Source organism: Myotis lucifugus, unplaced genomic scaffold (assembly GCF_000147115.1).
Source record: "Myotis lucifugus unplaced genomic scaffold, Myoluc2.0 scaffold_593, whole genome shotgun sequence".
NCBI classification, from domain to species: Eukaryota; Metazoa; Chordata; class Mammalia; order Chiroptera; family Vespertilionidae; genus Myotis; species Myotis lucifugus.
The window spans coordinates 236,509-263,109 of record NW_005871641.1 but is presented as its reverse complement, the minus strand read 5'-3'; the positions used below and the strand labels follow the sequence as shown (position 1 = coordinate 263,109).

Here is a 26,601-nt window from a genome sequence, read left to right as displayed (position 1 = left end):
AAAAATTTAAATAACCCTTTGGGTCCTTTAGGTCTGGCTTAGGTGGTAGCCAATAGAGAATAGGAAACAAAGCACATGCAATTACATTGTAATTCCAGAGTAGGACGTGGCATGTTGTGATGGCCCTTTGAATTCATTTGACAAGAAAGAGAAGACTCTACCAGACTTAATTCTTTAATAAACTTACTGGGTTTGGTGGTGGTGTTTCTTCTTACATGAACTAAAATGTAATAGCTCATCTGCAGATTTTAAATATGGAGGACTTTGCATTTTTAATACTGATTAGAGTTTGTTCAATATTACAAGTACATTTAATGACATTTAAAATTGTACATCTATTAGCTGTAATTAAATATTTTTGTAGCAGTTGTAATAAAAATTATATTTTTACACTACTAGTTATTTGGGATAACTAAGTAAATATGAATGCCAATTCATTACTATCTGAGAAATTACTGGTACAGAATACAGAATCACAGTAAAATTTTTGCTGTAAAGGACTTTGTTTGAAACATCATAATTGGGTTCCAAATTAGGCGTTTCCGTTTCTGATTGCTTGCTTTTTGGAATATTGCTAAAGCAGGCCTAGGTGAATTAGTTAAGTTCCAAAACTATAAAATCTAAAGATCTCAATTTTTAAATCATATCTATGTCCACTCAATTTACTTATTTAACAAATATTTGTTGACCACTTATTATGCTAGGTACTGGATAATATGATGATGAATAAAATAGAAATAGTGTCTGACCTCATGAAGTTGGTTAAAATAATATATTATCTTTGACAAAAAATCATAGTTATAAAATAGATTAGATGAATTTTTGAGAAATATACTTCAAATTTGATTTTTAATACTTTTTCTCCTTTGCAAAAATTTTAGTGGCAACTTCAGTAAAATGTGACTGATTAAATATGTTAACACTAGAGGCCCGATGCCCGAAAGTTTGTGCAAGAGTAGGCCTTCCTTCCCCCAGCTGCCGGAACCGGCTTCCCTCTGGCACCTGGGACCCGGGCTGGCTTCCCTCCAACCCCAGCTTGGTCAGGAAAGACATCTGGAAGATGTCTGGTCTAATTAGCATATTACCCTTTTATTATTATAGATTTGCTTCCTCATGAAACCCCACTATAAGTAAAAGTCAAGGAGTAAAATAGGAATGCACTCAAAAGGGAGAGAAGAAAATATCAATCAGATTTTGGAAGATGGACAGCAGAAATATTAGTTGTAACCGATATTCATTTGTATTAAAATATCATCTGTCTTGGAATGGGTTTTTCTTTTGTCCATTTCTATTCTCTCTCCTTGGTTTTCAGCTTAAACCGGCCTTTTTAATCACAGTGAATTCCTAAGCCAGTGATGTGAGAAGCACCAGAGCAGGCTAATGCATCTCTGACCCCCAGAGAGGATCAAGAATTAGGGACACCAGATACCCCTCAGAGTAGGGGAGCAGGTGATAACAGGACACAGGAGGTTTGGTTGGAAGTCTGTATGAGAAGCAGGTAGCCCCCAGATCTCATGTCTACCCCATTCACAGAGGCAAGTGTGCCTTTCTTACCTTCATGGAAGACTGAAAAAAATGGACAGACTGTGGGTTCTGGGGCAGTAGGCACAGTTGAGGGTGAGGACACCATGTGGAAGCTAGTGATGAAGTGAAAGTTGACACACTGAACTATGGAACTCCAGGGCTTCTATCTGCCCTTCACTCTGCAAACTTGGCTTCCTAGACAGGAAGATTCCTCTCTGAGAAACGGAGAACAAAAGTCTGCAGATGCTTTCAGCAGTTGGTTTGACCAGTGAACTGGCCCAGCCACATCTGCCTACAGCAAGCTATGAGGGAGGGTGGGGGCGGGGGCGGGGAGAGCTACAGGAGGGTGGGGCAGCAGGCGGAGAGCTACTGGAGGGCAGCAGCGAGCTACTGGCGCACAGATTTGTGCACAGGGCTACTAGTATATATATATTGATTGATTTCAGAGGGAGAGAGAGAGAGAGAAACATTAATGAGGAAAGAGAGTCATTGATCGGCCGCCTCCTGTATGCCCCCTACTGGGGATAGAGCCTGCAACCCGGGCATGTGCCCTTGACTGGAATCGAACCTGGGACCCTTCAGTCCGCAGGCCGATGCTCTGTTGACTGAGCCAAACCAGCTAGGGCTATATTTAATTTTTTGAGGAGCCTGCATACTGTTTTCCACAGTGGCTGCACCAGTCTGCATTCGCACCAGCAGTGTACTAGGGTTCCCTTTTTTCCTCATCCTTGCCAGCACTTGTCATTTGTTGATTTGTTGATGGTAGCCATTCTGACAGGTGGGAGGTAATACCTCATTATCATGACTTTGAGTAGTTTTTCATGTCTCTTGGCCATCTGTATGTTCACTTTGGAGAAGGTCTATTTAAGTCCTTTGCCCATTTTTTAATTGGCTTGTTTGTCTTTTGTTAAGTTGTATGAGTTCCTTTTATATTTTGGATATTAACCTTTTATCAGATGTATCATTGGCAAATATGTTCTCCCATACAGTGGGCTTCCTTTTCCTTTTGTTGACGGTTTCTTTTGCTGTGCAGAAGCTTTTTATTTTGATGTAGTGCCATTTATTTATTTTCTCCTTAGTTTCCTTTGCCCTATGAGATGTATCTGTAAACATATTGCTACGAGAGTTGTCTGAGGCATATGTTTCTTCTAGGATTTTTATAGTTTCCCAGCTTACATTTAGGTCTTTTATCGATTTTGAGTTTATTCTTGTGTATGGTGTAAGTTGGTGGTCTGGTTTCATTTTTTTCATATATCTGTCCAATTTTCCCAACACCGTTTATCAAAGAGACTGTCTTGACTCCTTTGTATGTTCTTGCCTCCTTTGTCAAGTATTAATGGCTTGGGTTTATTTCTGGGATTTCTGTTCCATTGATCTATATGCCTGTTCTTATGCCATTACCAGGCTGTTTTGATTATAGTGACTTTGTGGTATAACTTGATATCTGGTATTGTGATCCCTCCAACTTTGTTCTTCTTTATCAAAGTTGCTGTGGCTATTCAGAATCTCTTTTGGTTCCATATAAATTTTTGGAGTATTTGTTCTAGATCTGTGAAATATGCCTTTGGTATTTTAATAGGGAATCTGTAGATTGCTTTAGGGAGTATAGACATTTTAATGATGTTAATTCTACCAATCCATGGACACGGTATATTCTTCCACTTGTTTATATCTTCTTCTATCTCTTTTTTCAATGTATGAACCATTCATACATTCACTCATTCACTCCATCAATTTGGTGAGGGCATTCTATGTGCTAGACATTAACTATGTTCTGGTAATACAAGGGAAAGAATCACTTAATAATCCCATATTTATGGGTACCTGTGTCTGATCATTTGGCAGATGTTGGCCCTTGGGGACAGCAAAATATTAGTAACAAAACCAAAAATAAACAAAAATCAAACATGGATCAGAGTTGTTGGATTTTAATACAGATTAGTCAGCTATGCTATGTGGCTAAATCAGGTGACTCCTCACAAGAGAGCCTTGCGTTTCTGCTAGTCATGTCAACAGCTGCTCTTCAAGGGAAGGAAAGGTATTCTCATCAGATGCCATAGTTTTTGAGCACTGAGTTGTTTAGGATGTCTAGTTTTATTTAACTACATGCAGATTCATTTTAATCTGTTATGAAAATTTTTAAGTGCTCAATGTTAAATTATGAAAACAGAGAATGTACATACCATATTTAAGAATAGGGTAATTAATAACTCATAAATGAATCACCTTGACATTATCTATAATAATAAAAGTATAATATGCAAATTTACCGAACAGCCGAACAGCAGAATTACCGTCTTGACAACCATGCTATGACACACACTGGTACCAGGCCCCGCTATGGCCCCACAATCGCCCCACAGAGGGCGGCCCTGGCCACCAACTGGTGGGCTGCAGCATGTGGGTGGGGCAATCAATTAAGGGGCTTCTGGACTGTGAGAGGGCGCAGGCTGGGCTGAAGGACCCCCCCCTCCCTGAGTGCACAAATTTCATGCACCAGGCCTCTAGTTTCTTTATCTATAAGTAAGAACAGATGCTCTGAATGTTTTTAAAGTCTTCAGTTAGAATCTTATATCCAATACCTAGTAGACTGTCTGACTCACAGTAAGAACTCAATAAATGTTTGCTGAACTGTACTCTCAAAAAATCCTATGAAGGACATATATTAGTTGACAGATATTTAGAAATGTTTTCTTTTCTTCTCAGAACCTGAAGGGATTTATCAAAATCTGTTGTTGAGAAAAGAACACATCTATAAAAGTATCAAATTTGTAAAGTGTTCCTTATCATATAAAAGATTTTTAAGGTTTCTAAAATAAAATCAATTTTATCCTTATATAATCCAGTTTAGCAAAATGTAATCTGGGAACAATTCATCCTATCTAATAATAGACAAACATGGTAATTGACCATACCTTCGCTACGCTTCCCATTGGCTAATCAGGGCGATATGCAAATTAACTTCCAACAAAGATGGCGGTTAATTTGCATACGTAGACGCAATGCTGGGAAGGCGAAAGGGGAAGGACGGAAGAAGCCGCCTGCCACTGACGGTTATTGGAAACCCAGGCGGCAGGCAAGAGCCAGGTGGCAGGGCAAAGGGCCACCAGCAGCTGCCTCTTCCCTGCCCCCCCTCCCCCCCCCAGCCGGTGTTCGGAGAAATACCTGTATTTTTTTTTTTTCAAAGTACCTGTATTTTTAATAATTTCTTGACATGGTAAAAGAATTTTACATTACGATCCAAGGGTGGTGGGGTGAGGAGAAGGAGCAGCAGAACAATCCAACAAACAAAAAGGGAAACAGAAATGCATGGTGGAAGGGATTTGAAGGGTAGGTATGGGCATTGCTCAACTAAAATGCAATTGGTTTGTTACTGAGTACTATTCATGGGAAGACAGCATCCTGACTCCTTCTCTGTACAGCATATTGGGAGTAAAAATGATGCATCCAGGTGGAAATATGATTAGGGGTTGGAAGACAGACAGAGAAAGAAGAAGTCAGAAATAGACACTGAGAGAGTCACTGACTGACTTGCTGCAAATACTGACTCTCCAGTAGTGATAGAATAAAAAAGTGGGGGATATCTCTGGAAGATTCAAGAGATAGGAGCGACTCTTCTATGGTTTTGACTTGCCCAGCAGATTTCCACATACACACGTGTACACTCCTATGTTTGCATGCACACACATATACACATAACTGACTGCCCTCCCTGTAAGCACAGAAGAAGCCGCCAGAAGAAGAAGCCACCCACTTTTGGTCCAGGCGCCAGCGCCTGCGGCTAGCTGCAGCCCAGGAGACGGACAAGCCACCCGCCCGAGGTCCTAGGCTGCAGCCACCCGGAGAAGCTGCCAGCCCTGTAGTCCAGGGCTCCAGCGCCTGTGGCCAGGGAAATAGGTTCCCTCTTCTCCTACTGCAGTCATTACTTCAATATTCCCCTTCTGAATTTCTCTCCTGTGCTGTAACCCAACTCCACTTTTTATCGGAAGGATATGGAACAGAGAGAGCAGTGTTAAAAGCTTACATTTTTAAGCCGGTAAGGTTGGTACTTAAACATATAAATGGAAAACTAAAGTCCTTAAGGTAACAAAGGCTGCAAGGACAGGGACAGCGCATGACCTATTATATCCAGCAATCCATATGGGGACTGAAAACTTTGCAATGATGACAATTAGTGAAGATATGAATCAACTAAAACAGTTGACAGGGACAGTTCTTCCATCTTTGAAAATATCTACATCAAATCTGTTTAAATAGATTTGCATCTGCATAATATAACACATTCTGACAAGACCACCACCACCACTGTGCAAATTTTTGTGCACTGGGCTACTAGTAATTAAATAACTCAAAATTAAATATTATAAATAAGTCATAATTAAATAACTTGCCATTTAGTAGTTATATGAATATTTGACAAATACCTCTGGAATACAGGCTCATTAGGGCAAGGAATTTGCTGTTCACCACTATATTTCTGGGGCCTTTCAATACTTGGCACATAGTAGGTACTCAATAAATATTTGTTAAATTATTAAATTAAGAAATATACAGAGATGAATATTATACCAGGAGCAGGAACTTCAAGCATGTGTAAAAATAAATTCCTGAAAATTAAATAGAAATATATTTCCCAGAGCAAATGAGGACAGAATTTGGATGGGGGGAGATTAGTTCAGTTTTTTTATGTTGATTTGAGGAGCCTATGAGAGAGTCAAGTGGAAATACATTATTGGCATGTTTAGGTCTGGAGCCCAGGAGATAGCTCATGGTTGGCCATATATATGTGGGAATTACGAGCACATAGGACAGAAGAGTACCTAGCATTGAACTGTGAGGAACTGAGGATTGAACTGTGAGGTGGAAGAGGAAAAGCCTACAAAATACAGAGAGAGAGAGAGAGAGAGAGAGAGAGAGAGAGAGAGAGAGAGAGAGAGAATGTGTGTGTGTGTGTGTGTGTGTGTGTGTGTGTGTGTGTCAGGGGAGCATGGGAGCATGGCGCACGAGAGGCAATCTCCAGTTCAACACTACTAGGTAGTCAAGTAAGATGAGGACTGAAATTGAAGTCAATTGTGATCTTGGCAAGAACAGTTTTAGTCAATTGGTAGGGGGTGCAAGCCAAATTGGGGTAGACTCAGAAGTGGGAGACATGTGGGTAAGTAAAGAGAGTGTGTAAACCAACACTGACAAAGGAGAAGCACAGGACACTAGCTAGAAGGGAATGTGGGATTCTGATTTTTTCTTTAATCTATCTGTTTATCAGTCAGTCCACCCATCCATTTGTCTCTCCATTAAAATTTTTAATCAGTATAAAATGGTGAGTGAAAGGCTCCAAGAGGAAGAGGATGAAAAGGAGAAAGGTCAGTTAGAGAAAGAGATGGAGCTATATAATCTTTCTCTCGAAACTGGCAACCAAGGAAGAAACTTCTTAAATTGGAGTTTAACTTTTGTGTTTTCTTGATCCGTTTGCTAAAGATTTGTCCATTTTATTATTCTCATCCAAAAATAACTTTGTCAGGCCTCTTATTTTTTCTATTTCTTTTCTGATGTTCCTTTGTTACTTCATTCCTTTACTTTCTATGAATTTCTTTCATATTCTTTTTCTGAACTTTTTGTGCACTGGGCTACTATGTTTACTCTATTTTTTATTACTATTTTTTTCAATTATATAGTTCTATTTGATTCTTTTTCATAACGTTCTAATCTTTCCTGTGTTGCTATATTGTTGCTATATTGGAAATCTAGCTCACTAATATTTAATCTTTTAAAGTAAAACTCAATTTGTAAGAACAGCTTTAGATGTAGCTCACAAGTCCTGACATATAGCATTTTTATTGTTATTCTAATAATCTCATATTCATTGTGGTTTTCTTCCTTTGGGCCATGAATTACTTACAAATAGGTTTTTAAGTTTTCACATACATAGGATTTTTTGTTGTCTTTTTGTAAATGAGCTCTAATTCGCTTTCTGTTTGGAGAACAAAATATATGTTTTTATTTTTGTGGTATTTGCTTTGTGACTTACTACTTGGTTAATTTCTATAAATGTCTTACATTTATATGAAAAGACCGTGTATTCACTAATTGTTAGATACAAAATTTTTGTATATATTTATAAACATTGGGATATCTTCCATAGCTTCACTAATTATTGTCCTGCTTGACCAGTCAGTTATAGAAGAGATATGTTAAAATACTATGATTGTGGATTTGTCCATTTCTTCTTGAAGATCTCTCCATTTTTGCTTATATAGGTTAAGTCTCCTCAAAAAATTTTGAGGGTATTCAGATTTGGAATAAAGTTATTCCCCTGGTGAATTCCTTTTATTATTATTATGTAATGACCCTACCCAATTTTAATAATTTTTTTTTTACCTTAAAGTTTATTTTCTTGCTATTAATAAGATACTCCAAAAAAAAAAAGATACTCCAGCTTTCTATTGGTTAGTGCTGGTCTGATATATCTTTTTCCATCTCTTTACTTTCAATATTTCTTTGTCATTATGTTTTAGGTATGCCTTTTATAAATAACATATAGCTGGATTTTGTTTTTGATCCAGAGAGTTTCTGTCTTTTAACTGGTGAGTTAAATCTGTATATTATGATTACTGATGTATTTTTATTTTTCTCATTTTACTATTATTTTACCATAATTTCTCTTTGCTCTTCCCCCTCCTTTCCTGCCTTCTATTTAAATGATTAAGATTACTTTCTTTTATTTCCCTCTAAGAATATGAAATTATATATTCATCCTTAGAGGGAAGTTATATATATATATACCCTATTTCTGTTCTTTTAGTGGTTATTACCCTGACATTTTAAAATTATATAATGACTTTAATAGAGTCTAAAATGAACCATTATGTCTATGATTGTCATGACCACTTCAAGAACATTGGAATGTTTTAACTTCAGTTATCTATATCATTTTACATATTATTACTTATTATTTTAGTCCTGGATTATGTTCTATTTCTTCAAACTAATCATTATTGTATAATTATTATTTTCATTTTATAAATTTAATACTTGTTTAGATTTTCTCACATATTTACCTGTTTCCTCTGCTCACTGTTGCTTCTTACATCTTACTCTTAGCTTGTGAGTTTAGTTTATTTCTGAAGTGCAACCTTTAGGTTTTTTTTAACAAGGAGCAGTAAATAGTAAATTCTGTCTTTGTCTTAATATGCCTTCATTTTGCCCTGCATATCTAATGATTAGTTCACTGGGTATAGATATATCTAGGAATGGATTAGGTTTTTTAAAAAAAAATTTTTATTGTGAAGTAAAACAAAACCAAAACCAAAAGTATAGTGAATTATTATAAGGCAAACACTTTTCTAACCACTATAGAAATGCATCACCTATGAATATGTTTTTATTTAGTTTGCTTGGGACTCTTAAAATATTCAGGATAATTTTCTCAAGTATATGTTCTATTTTACAAATTCTTTAATTGCGTCTACTATGTTTACTCTATTTTTTATTACTATGTATTTTTTTCAATTATATAGTTCTATTTGATTCTTTTTCATAACGTTCTAATCTTTCCTGTGTTGCTATATTGTTGTATGGATATTTTCCTTCATTCATATCTTTCCTCTTTTACAACATACTGTCTTTTATAGATTACTAGAGGCCCGGTGCACAAAAATTTGTGCACTTGGGGGGGGGGGTCCCCTCAGCCAGGCCTGTGCTCTCTTGCAGTCTGGGACCCCTTGGAGGATGTCCACCTGCTGGCTTAGGCCCGCTCCCTGGGGGATCAGGCCCAAGCTGGCAGTCAGACATCCCTCTGGCAGCCCGGCAGCCCTCGGGGGATGTCCACTTACCAGCAGGGAGCAGACCTAAGCTGCAGTCGGACATCCTTAGTGCTGCTGAGGAGGCGGGAGAGGCTCCTGCCACCACTGCTGTGCTGGCAGCTGGCAGCCTGGCTTGTGGCTGAGCAGAGCTCCCCCTGTGGGAGCGCACTGACCACCAGGGGACAGCTCCTGCATTGAGCATCTGCCCCCTGGTGGTCAGTGTGTGTCATAGCGACCAGTCATTCCCAGTTGTTCTGCTGTTAGGGTCAATTTGCATATGACCCTTTTATTATATAGGATAGAGGCCTGGTGGATGGGTGGGGGCTGACTGGTTTGCCCTGAAGGGTGTCCCAGATCAGGGTGGGGGTCCCCACTGGGGTGCCTGGCCAGCCTGGGTGAGGGGCTGAGGGCTGTTTGCAGGCTGGTCACACCCCCTTCAGGGTGGGGGACCCTCACCCCATGGAGGTTTGGCCAGCCTGGGTGAGGGGCTGATGGCTGTTTGCAGGCTGGTCAAGCCTCCCCCAGTGGGGACCCTCACCCCATGGAGGTTTGGCCAGCCTGGGTGAGGGGCTGATGGTGTTTGCAGGCTGGTCAAGCCCCCCCCCAGTGGGGACCCTCGCCCCATGGAGGTTTGGCCAGCCTGGGTGAGGGGCTGATGGCTGTTTTCAGGCTGGCCACACCCCCTTTAGGGTGGGGGGGTGCCGACTGGGGTGCCTGGCCAGTCTGGGTGAGGAGCTGAGGGCCGTTTTCAGGCTCACTAAGCCCCCCGGCGACGGAAGCTCCCAGCCTCTCCTTTTTTTCTTTTTTTTATTCTGGGATTTATTTACCTTCTATAATTGAAACTTTGTTGCCTTTTGCGGAGGCTACAGCTGGCCGTGGGAAGCTTGGCTTCCTCCATCACTGGAGCACCCAAGCCTCCTGCTCGCTCCAGCTCTGTGGCTGCCGGCCGCCATCTTGGTTGGGTTAATTTGCATATAGTCGCTCTGATTGGCTGGTGGGCATGGGTTAAGGCATAGCGAAGGTACGGTCAATTTGCATGTTTGTCTTTTATTAGTGTAGATTGTTCTGTTTAAAATAATTTTGTTGTATTTATGGAGTCTTCTTTTTGTTGTATTTATAGATTCTAGTTTACTTGTTTAGTAATTTTTTGCCTCCAGGGCTTTATTCATGTGAATTCTGGACCAGCTAAGTTGTGGGAATTTCTCTGGTTCCAGAGTATCACTGATTTTTTCACTTTCCCCATGCCATGGGGGAAGAGTACATTCATGTCCCATATCTACAAAATATACAAGCCTAACACTTTGATTTCACAAGAGGAGTGTTTGTTTTTTAAGCTAGGGCCCAAATTGAAACAAACCTATGCTGGTAGTGAATTTCATTTTTCTAGACTTCACACTTACTAAGGGTTCAGCTTTCTTAGGTTCCAAGGTTTACACAAGGGTGTTAATTCCAGTCCACTCCATTTCAGCTGAGGGCCTCATCTTTTGTTCTCATAAGAGTATCCAAAGTCAAGCTTCTGGATTGCTGAGGCCTGTAACGAATTACCTTTTCTCCCTTTGTGCCGCGTAGCATAGGTTGGATGCCTACATTGCTGGTTTTCGGCTCCCTCCTCATGGCTGACACCTGAGGGTTACCCTTACTGTATTGTGAACAAAGTCATGGATGATTAGCAATGAGATAGTCACTTAAAATCAAACATTTCCAGATAGTTGTGAGAATTTTCAAATTTAGGGTGGAAAAAACACAGGATGTGGAAAAACTTCTTTTCATTGGTAATTTACATTTAACTCACATGTTTATCAATAATGAGCAGGTAAGAGCAGGATAAAACATTAGCAAATAGAAACTAGGAATCATTTAATCTAGTGTTTATTGAGAAATACTTGAGAGTTTGGCAATTGAGTTCCTATTTGGATTCTTCATTAGAAGGAAAGCAGTTTTTTATCCAATGTTATCTGATTCTTCTGTCTAAGGAAGAGGGAAGCCTCTTTGGTCAGCTGGTCAGTTAAGTATAACTATTCCGTATTATCGCCAGGATGGTGCACACACACACACGTTAAGGCAATTCTCATTCACAATATTTAACTTCGTGGTAGCTTTAACATATGCCCCTGTATTCTTTCCTGTCTCCCACTAGAAACCATCGCCTGTCACACCTCTTCAATTTGGTGTCTTATAGAATGACTGGAATTATTCTGAAAGTCAGAACCCAGAGGGAGTAACACTTCCATTGAGGCAGAGGACAAGGAAGCAGATACAGAATTGCAAGGGGCTAAAATGGCAGTGTTTTTAAAAAAACACACTGAGATATTTAAGAAGTGCTTTGCCTTTATTTACTATTCCTCCATTATTGGAACTTTCCGACACTTAAACTTTAATTTTTCTGTCTCCTAGAATTTCCATCAAATAAATACAGTGGGGCCTTGACTTACGAGTGTCCCGACTAACGAGTTTTTCGAGATACGAGCCATCTCTCGGCCGATTTTTTGCTTTGAGTTGCGAGCTAAAATTCGGGTTACGAGCCAGCTTCAGATACCCCACAGCTAGTTGGCACAGCGAACGTCACAGTGAACGCCACAACATCAGCCCAGCATCACTTGTCTCACTCGTTCCCTTTTTGATTTGACATACGAGTAATTTGAGTTACGAGTTCTGTCACGGAATGAATTAAACTCGTAAGTCAAGGCTCCACTGTAATTATGTATTATTTATTAATGTAGACACACATACAAAAACAAAAAAACAAAAAACAAAACAAAACAGAAAAGCTAGCCCTGACTGGGTGGCTCAGTTTATTGGAGCATCATCCCAAAGGTTGTAGGTTCGATTCCGGTCAGGGCACATACCTAAGTTGTGGGTTCAATCCCCAGTTGAGGCGAGAACAAGAGACAACTGATTGATGTTTCTCTCTGATATCGATCTCTTTCTCTCCCTGTTTCTCCCCCTCTCTCTCCTTTCCTCTCTCTCTCTCTCAAATCAATGAACATTATCCTTGGGTGATGATTAAAAAACCAATACAAAAAGCTAAAGTGAATTCAGAGAGAGCTGGAAGGTGGAGGAAATATCTTCTAGCATTTAGTGTGGTTCTCAGCTCACTCTCTGTCAAGACAATAAAGAACTGAACTGCATAGTTCTCATTGTCAGAAAAGTAAGACACGGGAAGTCTTTCTGGCACTAATCAATAAAATCTGTATGTTTCATACCCTTTGTACACTAATCTTGTGAATATCTAGTGTTTTAAAGAAGAGAATACAGATTTTCATAACTTTCAGTTTGTAAAATGTAATCATTGTCTCATACTTAGAAGGAAATACAGTTTCAAAATGGTGTTTCCTATAAATGAAAATGTATATGTATTTGCTAAAAAGAGTGCTTTCTAAATAAAAATCTAGAAAGTCAATAAATCAAAACCCATTATCTTTTTACTCACAAACCAGTTTAGAGAATTTTTTTTTCTGTATAACTAAACTTGATGTAGCATATAATGTTTTGTGTGTTTGTTAAAATCTTCACCTAATGATATGTTTTACTGATTGTTTTTTTCTTTAGAGAGAGGGAAAGAGGGTGAGAGAGAAAGAGAAACATCAATCAGTTGCCTCTTGCATACACCCCGAGCTGGGACGAAACCCACAACCTGGGTATGTGCCCTGATGGGGAATCCAATATGCAACTTATCAATGCATGGGAGACACTCCAACCAACTGAGCCACACCAGCCAGGGCTTAGCATATAATGTCTTAAAGGTGTCTTTTAAGATGAGATAAAGTGATAAATACTATGGCTTAGTAATATTAACACTACGGTGTCGGGTGAATTTCCCGCCAAAATATAAGATGGCGCGGGCAATTATTTAGGTTTCCCGCGCAAAATCAGAGTTAGTTTAAAATGCCTATATCTTTTGAAGTATGGGTTCGATTGAAATGAAATTTTCGGTTTCTTGTGTAAAAAATGAAAATTTATTCAATCACAGACATTTTTTTATCTATTCAGTACATAAATAATTCGATATATATAAACTAAATACGAAAAACCCAAAAAATACTTATTACCTAAAAATATACACATATTTTTAAAGTTTAAAATAAAATTTTCATAATAAATCAAAACAAATAGAAATTAATAGTTTTTTAGCGTATGATATTTTTCAAAACACGCCCCTTTATGTAGAGGTATATTGCAAAATTTGCACATGTAGCGTGTCTCACTGCGCAATTTATGAACGGAACATACGCGACACCTTCTCAAAATGTTTTTCTTTTTTCCACTTCCGACAATTGCCTGTAACGTATGCTTTCTCATGTCCATCGATAGCCTGCATGGTGGATCAGATGTAGGTGGTTTAGCCCGCATTCCAGAAGTAGACGGTACTGGTTGAAGGTCTGGAACAATGTCCATGTCCTCTGGAATATCATCCGTCAACCAGTGGATAGCTGTTTGTTTCAAAAACATTTTAAAACCCATTTTTCTTTGCCTCACTGATTTGTAAACTGCATAAGAATTAAATAATGCGCAATTTATCATATACATTGCCAACCTTTTTGTCCATTTGACCGTCCTCCGCAATATCGAATAATATGAAAGTTATTGGTCGGCCCGGTCAACACCTTTCATATGTTTATTGTAGTCAATGAGTGCATTCGGTTTGACAATTTTCTTTTTTGATGTTCTGTCAATATTCTGACTTTCTTCCATCTCCGCAGAATGAATCGAAGAAATCAGGTATACAGGCTTTTTTGATTGCCACACTTTTAACAATATATCATTTTTCCTTATAAATTTTGTTTCACCTTTTTTCAAAGAAATTGTTTGAAAATCTTTAGGTATACCTCGATTTTTCCGGATTGTTCCACATATTCTGAATTTGTTTTTCATAAGTGCTTCACAATTTGCGACGCTATTATAATAATTGTCCATATATATATGGTACCACGAATCAGTGTATGGAGACACTACTGTTTGTATCGTTTCCAATAATCGCTTTCCTTCGCCGCAATAAATTTCCATGTTACAGATATATCCTGTATCACTTTCGCACAACAAACGAACCAATATTCCATATTTAACGATCTTGCCAGCATTATATACCCTAAAGAATAATCTTCCCCTCCAAGGTACGATCCCTTCATCTAGTGATAATTGCTGATGAGGTTTGTAAATATTTATAAATTTAGGCACAAAATAATCTAGTACTGGTCTCACTTTGCAAAGTCTATCTGATTCATTTACGATATCCGCATTATTATTGAAGTGCCAAGCTTTCCATATCTGTCGGAACCTGTCTCTCGTCATCGTTTTACCAAAATATGGCGTCTCCGTCCATGGCTCCGTGGTCCAATAGTCATCTCTTCTATCTTTGCGCACCTGTCCCATGAGAACAATTAACCCTAAAAACTTCTTCATCTCTTGAGGGGTTATATCTTTCCACTTTAGGCTTTTTTTTGAAAGTTTGAAATTATTCCTATTTTGATTATAATACCTGTTTGACTCCTCTACAAGAAATTCAAAAAAATCATCTCCGATAAATAATTTCACGGCATCTTCTATATTATTTATAACAGCATCTGTGTTTAATCCTTGATGCCCTAAAAAATCTTCTAAGACCGGTGGATTATCAACATGCGACCATTCTTCTCTCCCGCCTTCTATATCTGACTCTGAGTCAGAGCTGGAGCTCGAAATTCTTCGTCGCCTCAATGTCCTGGGACGCACCATTACTTCATCATCACTAGAATCTTCATCACTTGTACTCGCATTTTCAAGATCGCTATCACAAGAATAATTGGACAACTTGTCTGCACAAAACTCATCATCACTATAGTCTGAATGCTGCGACATTCTAGGTTAAAGCAAATAAAAATAATACTAACTGAAAATAGCGGTACTCCGATAGATATCTGATATAAAAAAATAATTATTATGCGAACACTTTGCGGAACGATTTTATTTTATTTGGTTAAAAAATTCTATATGAATGTCTTTATCACAATATATTTAAATATTTAAACACGTAATAATATTCACAAAACTCAAAACTAAAGACGTCCGGACACAAGAAGTATTTCTCAATAACTATTCTCTTTGCATGGTGAGATATCCAGGGATATCGGTTATAAAATGAGAAAACAATACATTGGTACCCTAACGGTATTGTACTCGACCAGCGCCATAAAGTGTTCTCTACTTACAAGGGATTTTTATGATACCTATTACCCCAATGGGTATGAAACGGTTCGCATACGCAGGTAGGTATCTTTGTGAACGGCAAACAAACAAATATTTGGTAATACGCAGTTACAATCGGCCCGAGTTTACACGTTTCCCGCACTCCACCGCAAATCTATATGAACCGTGTTAAGACGGCTCCCGCGGAGTACGCGCAATTCACGCGAGCCGACTTAACTCGTTTCCCACAATCCAAGTGTTAATGTGTTTTCCATTATTCATTACTTTTTATATACAAGTTTATATGAAATATGTTTTATTTGGCTTTATTCTTTCTAATAGTTTGATACAAAATTAACATTTGGTATTGAAATGATGAAGCAGAGAGATAATGACATTTGACATATGATTTATATTAGCTATCCAGTAGCACTCTGCCAGCTAAACAAAAAATTTTTTTTCAGATCTCTGCATAATGGAATTATTTCTTTTAGTTTCTAGGTGAATAGTAATCTTTCAGTTTACATAGCACCTAAAAAGAAATAAATGAATTATAGAACATATTTTATTTTTGCTTATATATATATATATATATATATATATATATATATATATATATATATATATGTATGTATTTTAATTAAGTATTAAGTAGTTTTAATACATTTATTATTACAGTGTTTAAATAAATTTATTACATTCATTATATCTGGGCTTAAGTTTTAGCCAATAGAATAGGGGACTTCTACCACTTTGATAGCATTGCTAGAATGGAGTTCTTTCCATTAAAAAATGGTAAATAAGAGGAATGCTTCTTTTTCTTAACCTTTGTTAGTGAAAGAAGAGTAAAGTATAAATTGAAGAGATTGCTCTAAAATAATTTTTAAAAAGTATTTTAATGACGCCAAAGTGCCTTTAAAAGTTTCAGATATAGCCATACAAATGTGTATTATTAAAGAGGAATTCTTTATCCCCGTTTAACGTATCTGCATTAGTTTAGATCTTTTTATGTTGGGATGAGTCTTATGACACAGTTGGTCATTTTTTAAATGGCTTCAGTTTCTTAAATTAATTTTTAGCCTGCTATATAAAATTAGTCCTTTTTAAAATTCTACAAAGGAGAAACAACTTTCTTTAAGAGAAAATCTTCCTTTATTTACTTATATTTTTGTTACTCCTCACCTGAGCATATTTTTCCATTGGTTTTTAGAGAGTGGAAGGGAAAGGGAGAGACAGAGAAACATCGATGTGAGAGACACATCGATTGGTTGCCTTCCGCATGTGCCCTGACCAGGATGGAGATCAAGCCTGCAATGAAGGTACATGCCCTTGACTGGAATCAAACCTGGGACCCTTCAGTCCAAGGGCCGATGTTCTATCCACTGAGCCAAACTGGCTAGGGTGAGAAAAGCTTTAAAAACAGTTTGTTCATCATCACTAAACATTCTGATTTCAGTGCCAAACTAGACAAGATGGTGAGGTAGGAAAATTTCCTTCTTTTTTATCGTTAGGTTTAGTATTCCCTTTATTAGCATTTGGCCTCCTTCCCCCTCCAAGTTTTCTAGTGTTCTCCCAGTCTTGCCTATCCTGTATAATAAAAGCCCAGCGACCATAACGGCAGAATGACCAGAACGACCGCTCAACCAGTCACTATGAGGTGCACTGACCACCTTTTGGTCCTTTTCCCCAGCCCGGCAGGCTCTGATTGCCGATGGCAAATGGGGGACCCGGGGTGGGTGGTGGGGGATGCGGGCGGCACCAGGCCAAGGCCCCCACCCCGCCAGTCGCCCCACACACCGAGGGCGACCTGCGGTGAGGATGGGGCCGATAAGCGGGCAGGAACAGCGGACCTCTCAGTCCCTCCCCCGGCCACCAGGCTCCTATCACCAGATGGGAAATGGGGAACCGGGGTGGGTGGCAGCAGAGGGCGGGACTGGCGAGCGGGCAGAATGGGCCGACCTCTTGGTCCCCCCCCCCCAGGCCCGCAGGCTCCAATCACTGCCGATGGTGAACGGGAACCAGGGTGGGTGGTGGCGGAGGGCGGGGCCGGCAGCTGGGGAAGATGGCCCTGATCGCAGGCTAGGCCTAGGGACCGTATCCACGCACAATTTCATGCGCCAGGCCTTCAGTGTGGAAATAAAGTCATCCATAGTAAAGTATTAGACAGTTCATGTTATCTTACTTGGACTGTTTATAGTCTTATAGAAAAGAATGGTTAAAGAAACCAATAATTAAAATCTGTGCACATAAAGAAAAGAAGAAGAGTGAATGATTGGATTCCTAAGTGGATGGTGGATGCACGGGTGAATGAATGGTGGTAGGTTTCAGGCACGGGAAGTCTTCCTTTATCCAGGACTCATACTGTGTAAGTAATGGTCTATTCTGGTAGAAGAGGGTCTGTCTAGTAGATTTTGCCATTATGTTTCTTTGTTGTACATAGTAATTAATCTCAATCATTGACATGTCTTATGAACCTTCTCCTTTTGTCACTCGTCATACCAGCTTGAAATCAAATCCCTTTTTGTTTGATTGTTTGTTTAAGGCTGAAAGAGCATATTCGTTTTGTGGCACTATTGAATACATGGCACCAGATATCATCAGAGGAGGAGATTCGGGACATGACAAGGTATGTTCTATTTTTGACACTTTTTTTAGTATATCTCAATAAAATATATAATAAGAATCCTTGTTTATAACTTAGGTATAGTCTCTTCAACAGAGTCTCATTCTGGTGGTGTCTTATTTTTACTTTTTCTCTCCTTTGCTTTGTATACATGAACACATCATGATATCTAGTGTTTTGGAGGAAAAAGATAATAGAAATAGATTTCCCTTTTTTTAGGTTTTATTGGCGAGGATAATTTTTGTTTTATAGGATAACTTTGATAAAAAGAAACCTCAAAAGCAACTAATTCTTCAAATAAGAATCTATATCTTGAGCAAAGCACCAGTAACTCTATTTAAAATAAAAATCATTCATTTTCTGTTGCATGGGAGCTGCTCTTTGAGGACACAGCTGAGCCACAATGCAATACAGAGATGTCTGTGAATGCATAAACTGTCCACTGTTCCTGTTAGAGTCGCGCTGGATGATTTTGGACAGTGCTTATTGGCATTATTGATTTTTGTTAGGAAAATATATGGGACATATAATTAACTGTTTCACCTTAGGTTGATATTTGCTTTCTAAGAGATCATTGAATAGGGAATCTTTCCTGCTTTCTTATTCCAAGTTTCTGCTTTTAACTTTGTAGAAATACTGGAGACTTTCTTGATTATCTCTTCAACAGAAATAATCATTGTAATAATCCTTGGAGAAAGAAAATAATCCTTTTTAAGCATTCAAGATAGTCTACGATTGTTTTCCTAAGTCCTCTAAACAGCTTAATTTTTTCCTCCTCACTTTCCTTTGTATGTGCAAAATGAAGGCCATGAAGAAGCTTTCTAAGTAGTTATGCTATAAAATCTAGGTCACATATTTTTTCTGCCTGTATTACCTGTTCAATTCTTTTTTTTAATACTTTTGCTTTATTAATAACTTTTTCCAAATAGGGATTCTGACTATTTTTTGCTTCTCACTGTCCCCTTTCCCTCATCCCGTTTCAAACCCCACATATACAGTCCAACTGTCTTAAATGTGGAGAATATTTGCTAAGGACTTACCATATGTTTAAACCCTATTCTCCAAGTTTTCACATCTTAGTGTAGAGCCGTATCAATTTAAGAGCCTGGTTTCAAATAAAAAAGCAGAACATTCTGAGGTTCCTGACTCAGATGGCAGTAAAACTGCTTGTATAAATAAAAGAATTAAATTGCTGTTTTAGTTCATGTCAAGGCATTCTTTGAAACTATTGGAAAATTTGGTAGGCCTTTATAACTATTAAAATTTTTAAATTACCTTCTAAGACCTAATGGAACCAATTTGTAGGAAAGAAAACCTTATATTATTCCTAGGATTGCTACATACCTGAGGTCCAGAATACAGCTAAGTCAATGGGAGTTCATGGAACACCTTGATGACTTTGGGTTAAATGAGATATAATGTATACAACATGCTCATTGCTGTGCCAGGCTGGCACTCGTGGTTTCAGTCTGCCTCAGCCTGTTTTCTGTGTCATTGTTATGAATTTTCCTTAAAGTATCTCTAGGCTCATACATTTTGCATCATTTTTCTGAGACCTTACCTTTCAAATTTGGAAGCAGAGAGTTTAAAACTTTAGCATCCAGATAATATCTCATTGGCATAAGCTCTTATATTCAACTGTTATTGAAATCCTGATTTGCATAATTATAAAAGAAATAATTTTCAGTATATCAATATTCTTTAAATTATGTGTAATTTGTTGTGTTCTCAGTTCAGATAACTACACATATAAATTGGTTTCCAATTTAGATCACATTTTGTTTTACATTATTTAAAATCTCATCATGCTTCCTACAATGAAGACTATTAGCTTTATGTGATAGGTTCTATAAGAGGAATTGATTAGGTGATTATTTTTGTTTTATTTCTGTTCTTTGACTTTAAGTAATTGTATAATATTTATTGGAGCTGAATAATTAATAAAAATGATAAGTGGTAAAAAAAAATGGTAAGTGGTACTTTTCCCCCATCTATCATAAATCCAAAGATTTCACTTACTTAAGATTTTTAAAATTTATTTTAAATTAAAATTTTTATTTTTAATTAACCAAAGTAAAACCATTACTATTTATAAAATAACTAGAACGCATTTAAATTTTGTACTGAGGATACCTGGATATTTGTTCTCTAAACGTCTTGCATGAGCTAATTTAATACTCCTTGCACAAAAAGCTATGTACAAAATCTTTTTCTCAAAATATTTGCCAAATATACAGCTTTATTTTGTTCATTTTTCTTTCTTATAAATTACATGTTAGTTAATATCCTATCAAATGAAATTGCTGTTTTGTAGGCAGTTGACTGGTGGAGTTTAGGTGTCCTAATGTATGAACTACTAACTGGAGCATCTCCTTTCACTGTGGATGGGGAGAAGAATTCCCAAGCTGAGATCTCTAGGTAAGACTTAAAATAAAATCAATGTATTGTTACCTCAGAGGAGCTCATCCAATTTCTGTAATTCGGCTGATGGGGGAAAAAATAATTTAAAAAAATGGGGATAGACAAAATTAGGTTTAAGTAGTTAATTTCCATTTAAAATCTTATAGGATGTAGATATATAACCTTTATATTTTTTTATATTTTATGTGCCCGGATTGATCTTCTGTTTCATAGGGAGAGTGTCATAATTGTTGTGTATTCCAAAGCACTTAGCATATTGTCTTGATGGTATATTGAAGTTTATTTGATGGATACTTTCTTCCCACTGTATACATATTATAATTTCTTTGTGACTTTAACATAAATAGTGATATTTTTTAGCTCATGTATAGAGGCTCAATAGAAACAAATACCATAAAATCACCCTCTTGTAGATTACTATAGCATTATTCTATTCCTTTCCTTCATAGCAGTTATCACAATTGCATTGTTACATTTTCGTTTATAATTATTTGATTAATGTCTGTGTGTCCCACTAGATTGTAAGCTCTGTGAGAGCAAGGGCACGTCTGGCTTTGATCCTAGCATTGTATGCTCAGGTGCCAGCCAGCACAGTGCTTTACTATGCAGAATTCAATAAATACTTTTGGAATGAAATGAATTAATGAACAAATAAACAACAGTGATAAAACATTATACTAATTACTAGTTATGTTTTTGTCCTGTTCTTACTTGAATTTTATAACTTTGAGAGCAGATTTGACATTAAAAATTGAGACTTCCACTTATCAAAATGGAATAACAAGAACCGAATTTAGTTTTCTGCCTGAAACAGTTTTTAAAATGAGCAACATATCTGAAAGAACAATCTTGAAGATATTGACTATCTAGCAGTGAAGGACAGTGAACAATGAGAGATGGAAAATCTATGAGGTGAGCCCTATGATTGCCCAGCTTACTGCCTTGAGAGTGTCCAGGCTGCAGCGCAGGGAGAGTTGAGGTGGAGCTGAGAGTCCAGGAAGACAAAGGCAGCGAGAGTTTGAGGGCAGAGTGTCAGAGAGGAGAAAGCTGCAGAGAGAGAAGTTCCAAATTTTGCAGAAGTATTCAGTGAAGTAGCGAGAAGCACACAGTGTGGGAACTACTCAGTATAGTGAAGATGCTGTTTCTTTCCCAATTGATCTATAAATTCACCACAATCACAATCCCAGCAGACTTTTCTTTTATTTATTTACTAGAGGCCCGATGCACGAAGATTCGTGCAAGAATGGGTCTTCCTTCTCCTGGCTGCCGGCACCACCTTCGCACCGCCTTTCTGCCTTCCTGCGCTGCCCAGAGGCCCAGAGTGGCTGGGGTGGTGTGGAACACCTGTGTCATCGCCATGGCGATGATGCAAGCGCCCCCCCCCCCCGCGCCGCTCGGCACCTGCATATGCAAATTAACCCGCCATCTTTGTTGGGTTAATTTGCATACTCAGTCCTGATTGGCTGATTGGTGTTGTGAAGGCATGGTCAGTTTGCATCTTTCTCTTTTATTAGGGTAGATTTTTTGCTGGACATTGACAACCTGGACCTAAAATTCATATAGAAATGCAGAGAACCAGGAATAGCTAAATCATCTTTGAAAAAGTAATCCAAAGTTGACTTCAAGACTTTTAAGCTATAATACTTAAAAGGACACTGGTGTTTGTATCAAGATAGACAAATATTCAATGAAATAGAATAGAAAGGCCAGAAATAGAACCGCACAGATATAGGCAACTGATTTTTCCCCCAAAGGTGCGAAGTCAATTTGGTAGAGAAAAGACAGTCTTTTCAATAAATGATGCTGGAACCATTGGCTATCATGGGAGTGGGGGTGAGGGGAAGAAATGAACTTCTATAAATACATTCCACCATATAGGAAAATAAACTAAAAACGATCATTGACCTAAATGTAAAACCTAAAACTATAGAATTTTTGTAAGAAAACATAAAGGAACATCTTTATGACCTTGGGTTAGGTAAAGATTTCTTAGATAGAACACAAAAAGTGCAGTCCATACAAGAAAGCACTGATAAAGTAGACTTCATCAGAATTTCGGTCTTAAAAAGAAACTGTTAAGAGAATGGAAAGACAAGCCACAGCCTGGGATAAAATTATAAATCAAATAAAAACTCTTGAAACTCAAGGGGGAAAATCTCCATTTTAAAAAAAATGGGCAAAAAATTGAAACAGACAGTTAACCAGTAAAGATTTTTGGGTGGCAAATAAGCACATGAAAGGATTTAGGGAAATGCAACTAAACCACAATGAGATGCCACTGTATACTCACTGGAATGGCTAAAAATAAAGAGACTATCATAGGGTTCTCCAGAGAAACAGAAACAATGAGATATATAAAAGGAGATTTATTATAAGGAATCAGCTCACACAGTTATGGAGGCTGAGTAGTCCCACGATCTGCCATCTGCAAGTTGGGGAACCAGGAAAACCAGTGGTTCTGAAGTCACAAGACCAGTGTCCCAAGTAAAGCTCTTTTTTCCTCTTTTCTATTCAGGCCCTAAAGGGATTGGATGGTGCCCACCTACATTTAGGAGGGGATTCAAATGCTAATCTCAGGAAGAAACACCCTCACAGACACACCCAGAAATAATGTTTAATCTGGGCAACCTGTGGCCCAGTCATGTGACACTTAAAAATTAATCATTGCCGATTCACTCTTTGTCGGCTTGGCAGCCATATGCATCTCCTTCCAGGGTTGAGGAATCTTTTTTCTACCAAGGGCCATTTGGATATTTATAATATAATTCGAGATCCATACAAAATTATCAACTTAAAAATTAGCCTGCTATATTTGGTCAAGGATTTAATTAACTCACCCATAATGCCTTGGCAGGGCCACACCAAATGATTTCGAGAGCCTTGTATGGTCCGCGGGCTACATTCCCCACCCCTGCCTTACACCATACTTAATCTCCAAACAAAGAGGGTAACAAGTCATAATTCCACCTGGTGCAGAACACGGTAAGACCAGTGAATTTCAGAAGCATGGTCCCATTCATGCACTTCACTTGCTGTGAATTGAGTTCCTTGATCAGAAGCAATGCTGTTGGAATGTTAAGTGTCTATTCTAGTTAGAGTGAAACTCTGCCCTTTCCATAATGGCAGTAGCCAGTGTAGTCAGTCTGCCACCGGGTGGCAGGCTGATCACCTGGGGATTGATACCATATCGGGCATTCAGTGTTGGTTTCTGCTGCTGGCAGATTGAGCACTCAGCAGTGGCCATCGCCAGGTCAGCCTTGGAGAGTCGAAGTCCATGTGTATCCTCCATCCCTGCCACCGTGGCCATTTTATTTATGAGCCCACTGGGTGGCAGTGGGGTTACTGGAGAAAGAGACTGACCGGTATCCACAGAACAGATCAGCCTATCCACTTGATTATTAAAATCCTCCTCTGCTGAGGACACCCTTTGGTGAGAATTCACATGGGACACAGATGTCTTCATATTTTTTCCTTGTTCAGAGAGGTCTATCCACATACCTCTTCCAAGTATTGTTGTCAACCAGGCTTCCTTGTCACCAATTTTTCAATCATGTTCCTTCCGAGCCCCTGACCATCTAGTCAAACTGCTGGCTTTAATTGGTATAAAAGCACACGTTGGTCTTTAATTGGTATAAAAGCACACATCTGGTCATTTCCCCAGTGCTCAGTGAACACACAGGTGCACTGCTCCAAGCTCTGCTCCCTGGAGATTTCCCTCCACCACTGCTCTTCAGGGATGTTTCAGAAAGGGGATGCAGTGCTACAGCTGTCCACTCCGGTGGCACCTGCGTTATCATGCAGGACCGTGGGTAAACTTGGCCTGAGTCTTCTCATTCTCTGTCATCTTATCACAGGGAATTCCCCATGCGGCTGGCACAGAGAAGGCAGTGTAGCAGGAATGGGGACCATGGACATTTGGGACTTCTTTATGAAACTGACTTGTGCCTTCAGGGCCTGCTCCGCCCAGTCTCATGTATACCACTTCCATTTGAGGATGGACTGTTGCTGTGCACTCCCAACTTTATGGCTTCATGCATAATGTATGATGTATGATGGGTATCTCAGGCTGTATGAAACTTGGGGACCATAGTTAAGTATTTTAGTCTTTTAAAGCCCAGGAGCAGACCAGTAGCTGTTTCTCAAAAGGGGTGTCGTTATCTGCAGAAGATGGCAGGCTTTTGCTCCACAATTCTAGGGGCCTATGCTGCAGTTCACCTATCAGGGCTGCCAAGGCTCTGAACAGCATCCCTATCTGCCACTGACACCTCGAGCACCATTGGACGTGCTGGATCCTATGGCCCAAGTGGCAGAGCAGCTCAACCAGCAGCCTGGGCCTGTTGCAGAGCCTTCTCTTGTTCTGGCCCCCATTCAACAGCAGTTTTTCGAGTCACTTGTTAAATGGGCTGGAGTAACACACTCAAACGAGGACTATGTTGCCTCCAAAATCCAAAGAGGTTCACTAGGCATTGTGTTTCCTTTTTGGGTGTCAGCAGGGTCAGATGCAATAACTCATCCTTCACCTCAGAAGGGATATCTTGATATTGCCCCACACCACTGCACCCCTAGAAATCATTAGGGTAGGAAGCCCCTGAATTTTGTTTTCCACCTTCTGACACACAAGGTCTTAACAATAAGTCTAGAGTAGTTGCTACTCCTTGTTCACTAGGTCCAGTCAGCATAAGGTCCTCAATATAATGGGCCAGTGTGATAGCTGATGGAAGGGAAAGGTGATCGGGGTCTTCGAGAACTAAGTTATGATATAGGGTTGGAGAGTTGATATACCCCTGTGGTAGGACACTGCTGACCTTGCCAGCTGAAAGCAACTCCTTTCGTGGGCCTTATGAACAGGGATGGAGAAAAAGGCATATGCCAGGACAACGGCAGCATACCCTGTACCAAGGGATGCTCAAGCAATGAAACCACATCTGGAACAGCAGCTGCATTGGACTCACCACCTGGTTGAAACATATCATAACCCACTGTCATTCTTCAAGATTCCTCTGTCTTCTGCACAAGGCAATTAGGCAAATGGAATGGGGGCGTGGTGAGGTCACCACTCCTACATCTCTCAAGTCATTGATGGTGGCTGTCATCTCGGCAACCCCCCAGGAATGCAGTACTGTTTTTGGTTGACTATGTTTCTGGGCAGAGACCGTTCTAATGGCTTCCACCCGGCCTTTCCAACCATAATTGTCCTCGCTCTCCAGGTCAGGGCACCAATGTGAGGATTCTGCCAGCTGCTAAGTATGTCTGTTCCAGTGCATTCTGGAACTACAGAAATAGCCGCAGAATGGTTCAGGACCCACTGAATCCACTGTGAGATGGACCTGAGCTAAAACGCCATTGATCACCTGACCTCCACAACCCCTACTCTGATTGGTGGTGGGCCACAGTGACATTTGGGTCTCCTGGAATTAGTGTCAGTTCAGAACCAGTGCCTCATAATCCTTTTACATTCGGATTATTTCCTTTTTCCAGCGTACAGTTAGTCTGGTACAAGGCCATAGGTCCCTTTGGGGAAGTCTAGGAGAAAGATTAACAGCACACATGTCCGGGCTCCTTTCTCAAACTGACCCACCCTCTTCATTCAAGAGGTACTGGGAAGGTGCCCTGACCAGTTTGGCTCAGTGGATAGAGCGTCGGCCTGCGGGCTCAAGGGTCCCAGGTTCAATTCCAGTCAAGGGCATGTGCCTTGGTTGCAGGCACATCCCCAGTGAGAAGTGTGCAGGAGGCAGCTGGTCGGTGTTTCTCTCTCATCGATGTTTCTAACTCTCTATCCCTCTCCCTTCCTCTCTGTAAAACATCGGTGAAGTATATTTAAAAAAAAAAAAAAGAGGCACTGGGAAGGTAAACTGGCTCAGGTGTGGGAATTTTTTTGAGGGACAGTTGACTGGGAGGAGGGCAAGGTTGATGACAAAGGGACACAGGAAACTCTGGAAGGTGATGGGTATGTTCATGATCTTGACTGGCGATGGCTTCACAGGTGTACACATGCATCAAAGCTGATCAAGTTGTCTACTTTGTTGGTTTTTTTAAAAATATATTTTAATTGACTTTTTACAGAGAGGAATA

General features: G+C 39.3%; 1 protein-coding gene across 10 annotated transcripts in view; it reads left to right on the top strand.

Moving 5' to 3' along the window:
- Positions 1–26,601, top strand: part of RPS6KA5 (ribosomal protein S6 kinase A5) — a 119,947-nt gene that overhangs the window by 62,087 nt on the left and 31,259 nt on the right. For 6 of the 10 annotated variants that reach the window (XM_006104704.3, XM_023745865.1, XM_023745864.1 and 3 more), the window contains 2 exons: positions 18,028–18,111; positions 20,423–20,526. In XM_006104704.3, coding sequence (XP_006104766.1) covers positions 18,028–18,111; positions 20,423–20,526 — 188 coding nt within the window. Of the gene's footprint in view, positions 1–8,076; positions 8,106–18,027; positions 18,112–20,422; positions 20,527–26,601 lie in introns of those variants that run through there. The other 4 variants (XM_023745872.1, XM_023745870.1, XM_023745871.1 and 1 more) reach the window with 2 other exon arrangements.